At 49.5% G+C, this 11992-nt stretch overlaps 4 protein-coding genes across 4 annotated transcripts; all 4 read left to right on the top strand.

Moving 5' to 3' along the window:
• Positions 1-118: 118 nt before the first annotated feature.
• On the top strand, positions 119-647 carry NUU61_003804 (uncharacterized protein; the record flags this gene model as incomplete). Its single annotated transcript, XM_056654386.1, has 2 exons — positions 119-204; positions 344-647. 2 exons carry the CDS (start codon positions 119-121, stop codon positions 645-647), a joined length of 390 nt encoding a protein of 129 aa, XP_056512413.1.
• Positions 648-827: 180 nt separating this feature from the next.
• Positions 828-2103, top strand: NUU61_003803 (uncharacterized protein; the record flags this gene model as incomplete). The annotated part of the gene is made up of 5 exons (XM_056654385.1): positions 828-1069; positions 1124-1406; positions 1454-1609; positions 1664-1752; positions 2010-2103. The coding sequence occupies 5 exons, from the start codon at positions 828-830 to the stop codon at positions 2101-2103; spliced, it is 864 nt and encodes a 287-aa protein (XP_056512412.1).
• Positions 2104-6367: 4264 nt separating this feature from the next.
• On the top strand, positions 6368-7395 carry NUU61_003802 (uncharacterized protein; the record flags this gene model as incomplete). The annotated part of the gene is made up of 3 exons (XM_056654384.1): positions 6368-6375; positions 6474-6702; positions 6757-7395. The coding sequence occupies 3 exons, from the start codon at positions 6368-6370 to the stop codon at positions 7393-7395; spliced, it is 876 nt and encodes a 291-aa protein (XP_056512411.1).
• A 1969-nt stretch (positions 7396-9364) lies between these two features.
• Positions 9365-11716, top strand: NUU61_003801 (uncharacterized protein; the record flags this gene model as incomplete). The annotated part of the gene is made up of 1 exon (XM_056654383.1): positions 9365-11716. The coding sequence occupies one exon, from the start codon at positions 9365-9367 to the stop codon at positions 11714-11716; it is 2352 nt and encodes a 783-aa protein (XP_056512410.1).
• Positions 11717-11992: the final 276 nt, after the last annotated feature.

Genomic DNA, 11992 nt, shown 5'->3' with positions numbered 1-11992 from the left:
CAAGAAACTGCCTCCCACAATTGCTCAGCGATGTTGTGAGCCTGCAGGTACTTGTCCGAAAACTAGAGGTTTGGGCGAAGAGCCCAGTCGATTGACGACCAAAGGGCTTTTGGTCAACATGAGAGTCCTGCACCCAATAGGCTCGGGAACGTGGATCTTCCCGCAGATATGGAGCCGCAGGCCCTTCACGGTCGCGGTTCATCGGTTGGAACGTAGCGAAGTGGATCTTACGGGTGCACTAATGAGATGGATCTCAGGTTTGAATTACTAAAAGGCCCTTTGCTGGCAAGTTGGGTGGGCTCTGTTGCATGACTAATCTCAGCGGATATAGTTAACTTCATAGTATCCTGCTCGGAGTATCCGCCTATCCTGCTGCGTTCCAACACCAGCGAGCAAGGGCACTTGTCCCAACGAATCACGACCTGCCGCCGTCTGCGGCGTTCCTCCGGGAGAACGTCTCGGCCACACCCTCGCCGCACTGGCCCTCTGCTGAACTCCTGATGCGTAGCGCGGAATCATTGGGCAGGGTTATCCAATCTGCTACTAATCACGCTTTGGCATCTGCACTTCGCCATATTCGATCATCCGAGTGCTTACTTCTGCAGAGCACGAGGCACCAGCGACGTATGCCCTCGGGTTGCGATTGATCGCAGCAACGATATTCTTCCTCAGTGATTGGGCTCTAGACCCAGGCGTTCCTCATATTAGGGGGTGGGCCCTTGTCAGCTTAACTTATCACCACGTGACTCCCAAATCCAAGCCCCTTCTCATCAACATAAACAACCCATATCGCAAGAACTGGCCAGATCGTTGGCACACTTCCTCTCATGGCAACTGAAATTACTCCACCAGGGAGTTTCCAAGAGCTTCCCCTGACGCTGCCGCTTACGAAAGAGAAATTGTTGTCGAGGAGTGCTCAACGCGTGCTAAACTCTTTTAAGCTCCATCGGGCAGGCCAGAGGCCACGATTTTGGTGGCAGCACCAGCTCGCTTTAGACGATTATACAGAGGCTTTGCGTGCAATAGATGGTGACGATCTTCTCAGAGGTTACGTTGAAGACAAAGTGAGGTGAGTCCTGCCAAGCTCGGATATTGAAAGCATATTTGTTCAGCTGTGTTCTAGGTACGACTACGATCCTTGTCGTTCCTGTCTGACTATCCGAATGCCAAGTCCTCTCCACGATGTTTTCTGTGCAAAGATAGTGGAGGAGATTTCAAGACAACTGAAGCAATATGCACAGAAAGAGAACCCCTGCGCTGATTTCGCGAAAGAGGTTGATCATCTTGCCACCTCCCGAATCATGATACCCGACGAGACAGGAGATGGAAAGCAGATGTTTTCCAGGCGGGAGCCAGACACATCATTCAAGCACCGGCGAGCACGCTACCCCGGTGTCATTATCGAGGTGTGCTATTCACAGAAAAGTCGACATGTTTCGCACTTAGCGATGAGTACATCCTGAACACAGATGGGAGCGTGAATGCGGTGGTTGCCCTTGATATTGATTATAAAGGGTCCAAGAAAGCGACTATAACTGTTTGGCGACCGGAATACACAACCTTGGATGGCGCGGAGGAGCTTCAGGCGACTGCTATGGTCGAGGCGCTGGTACGTATCTTATGAGTGGCAATCCTTCTGAGACTCACTTCCTGACTCTTGCAGCCATTTCGGACAGACTCTGGACTTCCAGCTGAGGAAACAGCGCTTCGACTGCCTTTGAGGGACTTCGCAACCGAGGAACTCTCACGGGGGTTCACTTGTCTCGATCAGGAAATCTCTATTACATCGAGGCAGCTTTGTAACTTTCTTTCACGCGCCGAAGAAGAACAAAGAGGGCAAACGCTACTGCAGGGCTCTATCAATCAACTACGCTCGGGAGCTAGAAAGCGTCGTCGGCCTCGCACTCCCCCAGAACAGCCAAGTTCGGAAGAGAAAAGCTCAGATGAGAGGAAAAGAGAAGGTAAACGGGGGCGTCGAAGCAGCGATTTTTGCCCGGATTCTTCGTCAGTGGATTCGTTGTGAAGGACCTATGCCTCCCGGACTGGGCGGCGTTGAGGGCTCGCATTGCGCTTCAAGCAACAATTTTCCTCTACTTTGTCTAATAAGCTGAGAGTCCTTGACGCCAAATTTGCCCAGCTTGTCATTGTCAGTGCCTAAATACACCCGATTCACGGTCCGGAGGTACTGTTCAGCCTATTGCCATGATGATTCTCCGTTTCCTTGCTTCTGTTCAAGAGAAGAGATAACTCGGGACGTCGATACCCCCTTTGTATGTGGACTGCGCAAAAGCACCAGCCTCTGTTGTCCTAAGGCATCAGAATCTTCACAATTGCCATTCCTGATTCTCCAAGACCTAACAGGGGAGGATTCACGATCTGGGCGTAGAATGTCTCGAATGTCTTTCATCAAATAACGGGCCCCCTCTCGGTTGACGCTGTGTTGCCACGATTGAAATTTGACAGGAAACTGGACTTGCTCGAGATCAACAACCATCACTTTGCTGTTATTGGACTTTTCATCGTCACATAACAAGAAGTTGTCCAGTTTCTGGTCCCAGTAGATAGCTCCGTAGGTAGATAAAAATTTGAAAACTCTCTCAAGCTCGCTCTCCAACGTTTCTAACGTTGTCTTGTGGGCATACAATCTCTTATTGCGGGCGAGATCATATAGAGTGGTGCCGACTACCTCTGAAAGAATTAGTGCTGGGACCCCACCGAAGTTTCCCTGCCCGAAAAATTGAGGAATCATCCCTCCGTGGAGGTCTTTCAAACTCGTATAGGCTTGCGCTTCCCGAGCGAACTCATCTGACCACCCTTCTTTCTGTTGTTTGACAATTATTGTTCTCGGAAGATCATCGAACGGTTCAATTTTCACTTGATATACGGTGCGGTTTCGGTCCAGTTGCACAGCTTCTATCACAGTGATGGGCTGGTTGTTGAGTATAAGTTTCTGATCCTATGTGAGCCTAGCCGTATCTTCCATCATATGAATAGAATTAATTTCTTACTGGGCAACCCCGCCCCTTTGGAAGAGCAGAATCCATTGTATTCATGATAAATGTGGAATTAGGAGGGTAAAGGTCCAGAAGCCAAAAGGAGGCACAAAGGGATAATGAATAGTTGATTGTAGTTAAACTACTCCGTAAAATCCGGTGACGGTGAATTACGCAAAAGAGTTTAGCGTGCCCGTTAGGGTTTAGCGCCGACCTGCACCTTACCATCGCTATGCGTGTTTCTATAAAGTTCCCCTTATCGCCGCTTCAACTTCGAACTGTTTTTCGCCTTTCTCCTCTTCCGTTCTCTCTCCTTCGGGTACGCCTTGCGAGTGAGGTATTTTTGCTATTGATCTAGACCACCGAGCTCCGCTACCCCCTATATCGCTAGCGCGAGCCGGCCAGCCCTTTGTAGCCTTTGAGCCCTTTAGCCTAATCTGCCCTGCTTTCCTCTACTATGGCCCTATTTTCCACTCAGCTTCACCCTTTCTATTAATATAAGGTATTTTTGCCCTTGGTCCCCGCCGCGCAGACCTGTAGTTCCGGCCCCTGCCCTGTCGATCGGTCGGTCCGTCGTCGAACTTGAGCGTATTCAGGCGAATTCACCTATAATCTTTCTGAATAATCGCCCATCTGTAGCAGGGCTTTATATCTGCCTTAGGTGCGTAGATCGAGGATTGATAGCCCTAGATAATAGGGTCTATATCCCGGAACCGAGGAAGACCGGGATCGAACTAGGTAGTATATATACACGGCCAAACTCTCGCGGCTGCGAAACGCATCAGCTAGTGATTGCTAGGTTCGCAAGAGTTGACGAGATAATATAAGTAATATTCTATCCTTTTACGATGATCGCAAGGCTTCACTGCGGCTATGTCGAAATTTAGGAACGATCTCTGAACCTAAAGGCCTTACTAGGTAACCTCGTCGCAAGTAAACATTTATTCCTGTGACCTATACAGATTCTTTTCCTGCCGTTGTTCAAATTCCGGAGCTCTTAGTCCCTATCACCGAGTACGCCTTGTCGGAGCCCTATTAACTTAATGGTCGATTGGCGGAGACGATAGATAGACAGACGGGAAGACAGAGATTATCTCCCGTAGCATAGGCGTCTTTCGGACTAGAGATAACGAGGGCGCTATTGTCTCTATGTTGGTGCGTCTTGCATATTTTGTCCTCGATCCTAGCCACGGAACGACTGGCAAGCAGAGCTCTATCGACTAGGTAGTGACAAACTTGACACGGAAATATACAGATATACGGTTCCCAGAATAGTAACAGCGCTTCTCAATCTGGCTATCGGATCAAATAAGCGGGTAAGTCATTTATGCGGTAGGCCCCTACACAATGCATCAATCAGAGAATCGATTAGCAGGCAGGTCTCCTCTGGATGCCATCCTGCCATAGCTTTTGCTCTCTGAGCTCAAAACTTCTCCGAGCGAGTCCACCTTAGCGTGTAGGCTAGCTGCACGCTGAGCAAGGCGTGATCGGTCTGACATAAGAGGTATACTGCCATGTATCTCGCACGCCAGAAATAGTAGTCAGGCATCCAGTCTAGTCTTTGTATGTCAACCCAGTGCTCAGTTTTCCCTATACCATCCAATATCTATTTGTTTGTCTCTTCTACTCGCTCTAGTCAGTATAGCCTCTTCTACAGATACAGTACGCGGAGCTTTTAGTGAGAGACCTTCTATATTGATTTCGCTAACTTGATATTCCGAAGCTTCAATCCCCACTTAGCCTTGTGAATAGCCTGAAGTTGTCGTACGCGACTCCATCATCTTCTTTGAGTTAGGCACACAGGCCTATCCCATATTAATCGGAGATAGTCTTGCTCCGTTAGCCTCGGCTTCTAATCCTATCGTGATCCATACTACGAGGATTGGTGTTATGATAAGATAGACCGGCGTGCTCCTGATGCCGACACTAAGGTTATAGCTCCGGAATTCTAGGAGGCTTTAATTAGTGAAAGCTTCTCTATCCTAGCAGACGAGAGTAGATTTATTAGGTCTGTCCCTACGCCGACCGTATCTCTAGCCGACGAGGATCTAAAGGTCTTTTATTCCTTTAGGCAATCATCCGCGAATATTTCTCGCCTTAATAATAAAGCACTGAAAATAACCGAGAGTTCTTTTAATAAGCTGCAGAATTGCTCTGATCTTGAGGCTATAAGGCGTGCGAACGTTGCAAATAGCTATATAAGTAAGCTTAGCCGACGACTCTTTACGGCTATAATATTAACGATTTTTAGATAACGAGCAAATATAAAAAGACACAAAGTTCCTCAGCCTAAGGAACTTAGTAAGGTTCATAAAACCTCTTCGATAACCAGCGACCCTACTACTTAGGCAACAATAGCTAGTACTTCCGATAGAAAGAACGTGCCGTGTGGCTCCTATACTACGGGAGCTATAAAACTCAAATTATTGCTTGCTGAAGGCGTCTCTTCTGAAATCAGACGATCGGAGCGACTGGCTATACGAGTTAGAACTTGACAATAATAGTTGCTCTTCATATATTTATTCTTTCTAATTCAGTGATAGCAAGTACGAACAACGCTCGGGCGTTTCGGGAATCCGGCATTGGCCCACAATCAGCACGGCGCTGAAGCCGTGTCTTAGGCTTGGTACAATGTCAACCAGCGGGAATGGAAATTTCCAGGTGAAGTTGTTAAGCACAATTTCAAATGAAAAATATTCAAATCATTGTTATCTTAAATTGAAAAGCTAAGTCGCCAGGACTCTCTCCTACTCGCCTCGTACTTTCCCTGCCAGTGAGAAGGGGACTAGTTCAAAGGTCACAACCATCCCAGCGCGAGAGGTCGCTGCAACCGTTTCAACTTTTCAGATGACAGCGCAGATCCCAATTCCGACTCTCAATCATGACATATACCTGGCCTGGGGCCCTTTCAGTCAGAGGAGGGACACTATGCCTAGCACACGGGATCATTGGGCGCAGCAGGTCCCGACAGGGCAAAATGGGAAGATTTCGGCGCGGAGCAAGGGGAAGAAGAAATTAGGTTGAGCGGTACCGACTTGCTAGGAACAAGTCAAATGAAGACAGAGAAGAGAAAGACGGCTTGAAACGTGCAAAGTTGGAGAAGAAGAACGATATTTTGGTGAGGCGGCGCGTCATGAGATGATGATGCTAGTGATCCGCGGGTTCCAGTTTCAACAACCGTCACCGTCCTAGGTTAGCGGGAGGTTTCCGGCTCAGCAGTCCATGTCCAAGGTTTCTGCAAGTTCCATTTGACATTGTCAATCGAGTCCCCCTCCCGAAGCTTGATAATCGTCGTCGGCACAACAACTTCCCAAGACGGACCATATGGAACCTCCGTGCCAGGTGCCCCAGTGGATTCTTTGATCTCCTCAACAATGGAGAGGTAATCGGAGTCTGTGACCATGGGCGGATCGCCGCCCATCCAGGTCTTGCCTGTCATCAGGTAGTACCAGACACCCGGCTCCATGGACGGGCGCACAGGAACGACGACTCGTGCCTGGCCGGCTTTGAGGAACTCGGCGAAGAGCTGGTCGTCGTTTGTTCGAGTCGCCTTGTCGTACCACTGGGACTTGCGGGACCAGTAGTACGGGTAGAATACATACTGCATCTGCTCCCATTCGAATGCCTGCTCGAAGAAGCGCGCGAATTCGCCATCGTGGACGGCCGGCGTGTAGTTGGGTCGTGGGAAGAGCTGTGGCGGCGAGTTGCTGTTCGGGGGAGGATTACCGCTAGAATCTTCGGTAATTGAGTTGAACTTCAGCAGGTCATCCTGAGTGAGGAGTTGGATGGCTCCGCGCTTCAGCTCGGTCCGCTCGGTGATGCGGTTTCTGTCCGGGTTGGTGCTCCCAAGGGGCCCCCCAGAGACATCCTGGGACATTCGTTGTGCTGCCAAGGCATCCTGATAGTCTCTGACTTTCGTTTGGTACGCTGCCAGAATCTTGGCATGTGTGTTGAGCTGCCATTGCTGTATGGAAGCGGCAGTGGGCTGGCATTCGATTTCTACTACGACAGCATAATCAGAGACGCCCCAGGTTTCGATGGCGACTCCAATTTGTTTTCCACACGGGGTTTTCAGGTCCACATACGGGCTTCCTCCGACAGGTGGAATTGGATAGTCAAGTTGTTGGAGGTGCCACTGATATTTGACATCAGCGACAAAGACCAGCAACCCGTTCTCGCCCTTGTCAGAATAGTTGTATTTTCCGTCAACGTGCACCCTGACCGCTTCATACCAATCCGGGATGTCGAGCTCTCCGGCTTTGTCGTTGGCTTTGTCATCAGTTGCAAGGGTAAAAGTCTTTGCCACACTGACGTTGTCGACTGGCGGTGGGGCGACTCCTTCAACGTCATACTTTGCAAGGAACCTCCCGTAGCTATTTGGGACCTTGTAGTTAAGGTCTGATGGCAGGATACTGAATGCATCCGGTGCCACTGGCTCGGCAATTTTCCTCGAGATGTGGGCTGCGTCCAAAAGCAGCGCTGCCGGCTCCGGAACCATGATGTCAAAAAGTAATCGCTTCCCATAATTGAAAACTTGAGCAGTATACACCTTGTTTACCCATTGGTATATTCCGCTGACATTCTGGGTTCCACCGGTGTTGTCGAATGAATGGTCCTCATCTTCCTCCAACGTCTCCAAGATTCGAGTCGTCTGCTGCACGCGGATGGACTCGGTCACCTTGGCCGATGCCCGAGATGTGACATCCTTAGCATACTCTGACGACACTTTTTGGGAATCCGTCTTGGAGTTGGCATAATCGAAACTGGCGTTGGCACTAAACTCGGCCGTTCCGTATTTGGCACTGACGTTCGTTCCGGCTTTCGCATTTATGTCTTCTTTGACGGTATTTTCAGACTCTCGCTTGAGCGAAAACCGCTCGCTGGTGCTCATCTCCGTGGTGGTCTCTGTAGTGGAGCTTGTATCTACAACCACCGTCCGTTCATTCGTAAGCGCATGCTTATTCGTCTTCTTCCTGGCCTCGCCTTTTAGAATATTCTCAATGTTTACAATCTCGCCCAGTTCGTATCGGTGGATGTGCTGTTTGACCACGAGGAGATCCGCGATTCCCACGGGTCGCAGGCGGTTTGGATTGGCTGGCAATAGATCTTGCGGTAAGATGACGGTCGCAGACAATGCATCATCGATCACAGTTGCGTCATCAAAGGAGTGATCCTTGGCCGCAGCTCGACGAATGATGTCCATAACCTGGGCTACCTCTGTCAGAGCAGTAAATGGGTTGCGGTGAAGTCGTGGGACAAGGAAGATAAGCATAATGCTATCCCACACCCAAGCGCGATCTCTGAGGTAACCCTGATCCGCCTCAACTTGGAAGGATGAGAGTCCGAATACATCCTTGATTGAGGACTCAACAAAAGCGAGATTATGCTTAGCGTTGCCTGCACCGGGGGTTAAAGTGAGGGCGGTCCGAAGACGGCTGTATTCATCACAGAGAGCCAAAGACTTGACGTCCGTGATGACTTTGGGGTCAGAGCCGCTAGTATATTCGTCGGCTACGTTGCGAACGTATTCCCACTTTCGCTCAGGAGTCGCTTTTGGGTCGAGGCGGGAGCGAACTAGGTCTTGAAAAGGGGTTTTGCCCTGTATGGACACAATTTTTGAATCCGAGGACTGCGCGGGCCGGACACTCACAAAGCGGAAGAGATCATCCATCGTATCTCGTAACTCGTAATCAGAATCAGAACCAGCGGGTTAAAACTGACATTTGGAAGAAATACTCCGCCATTATCAAAGTCCCTTTTATAAATGTCCATCTCCTTCCCAATGCCGTCATCTCCAGCCTCCTTTCCCGCTACACACAAACCGCCGCTTGAATCAAGCCCAAGGGCCAATCTAGCATGCCAAATGTGACCCGGATGCCACAAACCATGGATTCCGAAGCAAGGCGGCTCCGAAGGGTTAAGCTTCCGAATGATCCGAGCCTATGATGGTGAAATCCTCAGCCAGCTGATATCAGTAATAGTTCTAGAGCTGAACAGACACTGCCAACCTGGCCCGGCCTGGTCAAAACTCAATAGTTTGATGCTATCAACCTTGGATCCAGAGGTCATGCTTGCAGTTGGGCTGGACACGCCTATCTAACGCGGCTCTTCGAACGCCATCAGCGAGCTAGAACTAGGCAGGAGTATAGTTATCATGCATTTTGGTTGCCTTGCGCGGGGAAGCAACTCAGCTTCTTCTCAGCTTGCCCGGAAGAGGAGGGAAAAACGTATTCTTTTTTAAAAGAAAATATATCTGAAAAAAAATCCGGAGAAGAAGAAAAACCGGCTCAAGACAGCAGGTTTCCTGGAGGGAGTCGAGTCGCGATTTTCTTCACTAACTGCATCAAGTCCCACATATCTTCAAAGTAATCATGGCTCCCATCTCGAGCTTCGCGCCGTTTATGGCGACGGAGATGACTCTGAACGGCAAACGAGCTATTCAACTGGTAACGCAGGATTTCGAAAATAAGCCCAAGATTATCAACCTCATCGTCCAGCAGGAGCTTGCTGGATTTACACGATTTCCCGCGGCATACGAGTACGTCGACACGCCGATGGAAGCCATCTTCGATTTGCACAGTCCGAGGCAAACCTTACTGCGCATAGTCGCCGCACCGGGGGTGTCTATTCACCTGGAAAACTGGCCAAAAATGTCGACAGACGCATTGCTTGAAATTCACCGAATCCAGGATCCAGATGTGTTGCCGCCGCAAGCAACCACGATTCTATCCGACTACTATACGCCGCCTCCAGAGCTCAACCCGCCCCCATTTCACCTTCCGCCAGGTGTACAGGCAGGCTCGGCTCAGTATCCCATGGACTACTTTGTGATGGAACAAAAGTCATCAGGATTGCTCGTGATATCGCACCCTTATAGTACATTTAGTCTTTCTTTGGACTACCCCAGCCTTTCAACCTCTCTCACGGATGCGCAAGACGCAAAAGCGAGGTTTTGTTATCAGGTTATCCCAGTACCAGGGCAGACCTGGTTGCAAGAGCTGACTGGCAATGCACGACCGCCCACATTCACAATAGTGAAGACATCCAACATCAAAGCCATACTCTCAGGCGGTCCGCCACAAATCACGGCTTTTCAGTCCGCGTACAAGCTCTCACAATACACTATCCCTTATCAGATCTATGAAGCCCCGGATATCTTTTCCGTTCCTCCACAGGGGGCAGATCTTGTTCCTTTTGAGCAGTCCAGCTGGAAAGATGTGACCACGAAGACAAACTTCAAGACAAACGTCGTTCCAAATATTATTGATGATCAGACCTATGCAATGTTCCGGACAAACGTCGTTCCAAATATTACTGCTGATCAGACCTATGCAATGTTCCGGGGGATGCTATCGTTTATCCCGTATGTACCGGAGGTTCTCGACATAGCGGAATTCGCACTGGCCTCTGCGACAGGCAAGGACTTTTTGGGCCGACGTGTCACGCAAGAAGGGATGGCTTTACTGGGGTTGAACGTTATTCTCGATTTTCTCCCCATGTCGCTCCTGGCGGTTCTTAAGGTATTTAAGCGCAAAGTCACGGTGATACTCAAACTGAGAAAAATTGTGAAAGCGGCAAACGTCACGGTAGAGGAGCGGGTAATCCTCAAAGAAGCAGAAAAGTTAATCCGAAGAGGAGGGAAAGCGACAAAGGAGCAGTTGGAAGCCTTATCGAACATCTTCAAGCGCATGCCAAATGAGTATCCGCCGATTGAACTGCTACTCAACGCAAACGAGAGCGGCTTCTTGCGTGCGGACCTGCAGGAAGGATACCAGGCTTACAAGGCGAGAAAGTTGAAGGCGAAAGAGGAACCCTTGTCTCCCGAGAAATGGGCAAAGTCCAACACGACCGGCCAGTATAGTGAGACCCTTGAAGCATTGCTCGGAAAAGACTTTCGCAAGACGGCGGCAGTTCGGGCGGCGTCAACTTCCAGTGAGCGAATGTTCAATATCCTGGAAATAATGAAGCCGATGGGATATACAGAGGAACAGATTGCGGCAGACCTCAACTTTGTTCTGGCCCAGAAAACCAAGTTGGCAAAGAGGCTAAAACCTCTACTAGCCGAGCTCGAATCCACAGACGAAGTCGTTGCCTTCATGGCGAGGAATCAAGTGTCGACGGGACGATTGAACAATATCAAAGGAGTAATTGGCGAAATATTCGCGCTTCCGATGCTGCAAAAGATTCTCCGCGAGGATCATCCGAACTCGTTGCTCTTCACCGAAGTTCAGATGAAGAGGGCAGGCACTAACGAGGCGAAGCAATTTGCGGATAATATCATCGCTAACTGGAAGGGCAATGATATTGGACTTCGAGTCGTTTCCGAGGTAAAGGCCGGGAAAAGGGGTGGTGCCGAAGCCACATTGCAGATGTTTGAATGGGTTGAAAACCGACTGACAGACGGCGACCAGCTGATTATTCCCACTGGTTCAAAGTACTACAATGCACACGGCGTCGAGTTTACGCTCGCCAAAGACATTCGTGCCAATTATGGGCTCCGACCAAGCGCCGATGAAGCCAAGGCAGGGGTCGGGATGGTGTCTGGGCTTGCAGGAGCCGAGAGGATCATCATCGCGGCAAAAGGCACATCCCAGCTAGGCTTGAAGTCTGCAGACCAAGTCGCGGTTATGGGTAAGCGGCTGGATTTACCACTGACCGCTTCGCAGATCGAATATCTCAGCGGTCAGCTTATAAGGGAGCTCGGCATGTTGAAGAAATACTAAGCATATACAAACCAATACTTGAAACATCAACTATCGTGCACTAAAGTATACTGCAAATAACTGCGCCGGATACTAGCTGCATAACCCCTAGATATATATTGCTTTAACGAGACTCTCTTTAGTGAAATTCTCCAAGACTTTTCACTCGACTCCGCTGTATTTGTATATGTAACTACCCCGGATGGTATACTACGGAGTTATAATTCAGTGACGGTGAATTACGCAAAAGAGTTTAGCGTGCCGTTTTGGGTTTAGCGTCACCCTGCGCGATATTAT

This window comes from Penicillium alfredii (genome assembly GCF_028826965.1).
Source record: "Penicillium alfredii strain IBT 34128 chromosome Unknown utg000005l_segment0_segment0, whole genome shotgun sequence".
Classification (NCBI taxonomy): Eukaryota; Fungi; Ascomycota; class Eurotiomycetes; order Eurotiales; family Aspergillaceae; genus Penicillium; species Penicillium alfredii.
The sequence above is the reverse complement of the archived record's forward strand: the minus strand, read 5'-3'. Positions and strand labels throughout refer to the sequence as shown.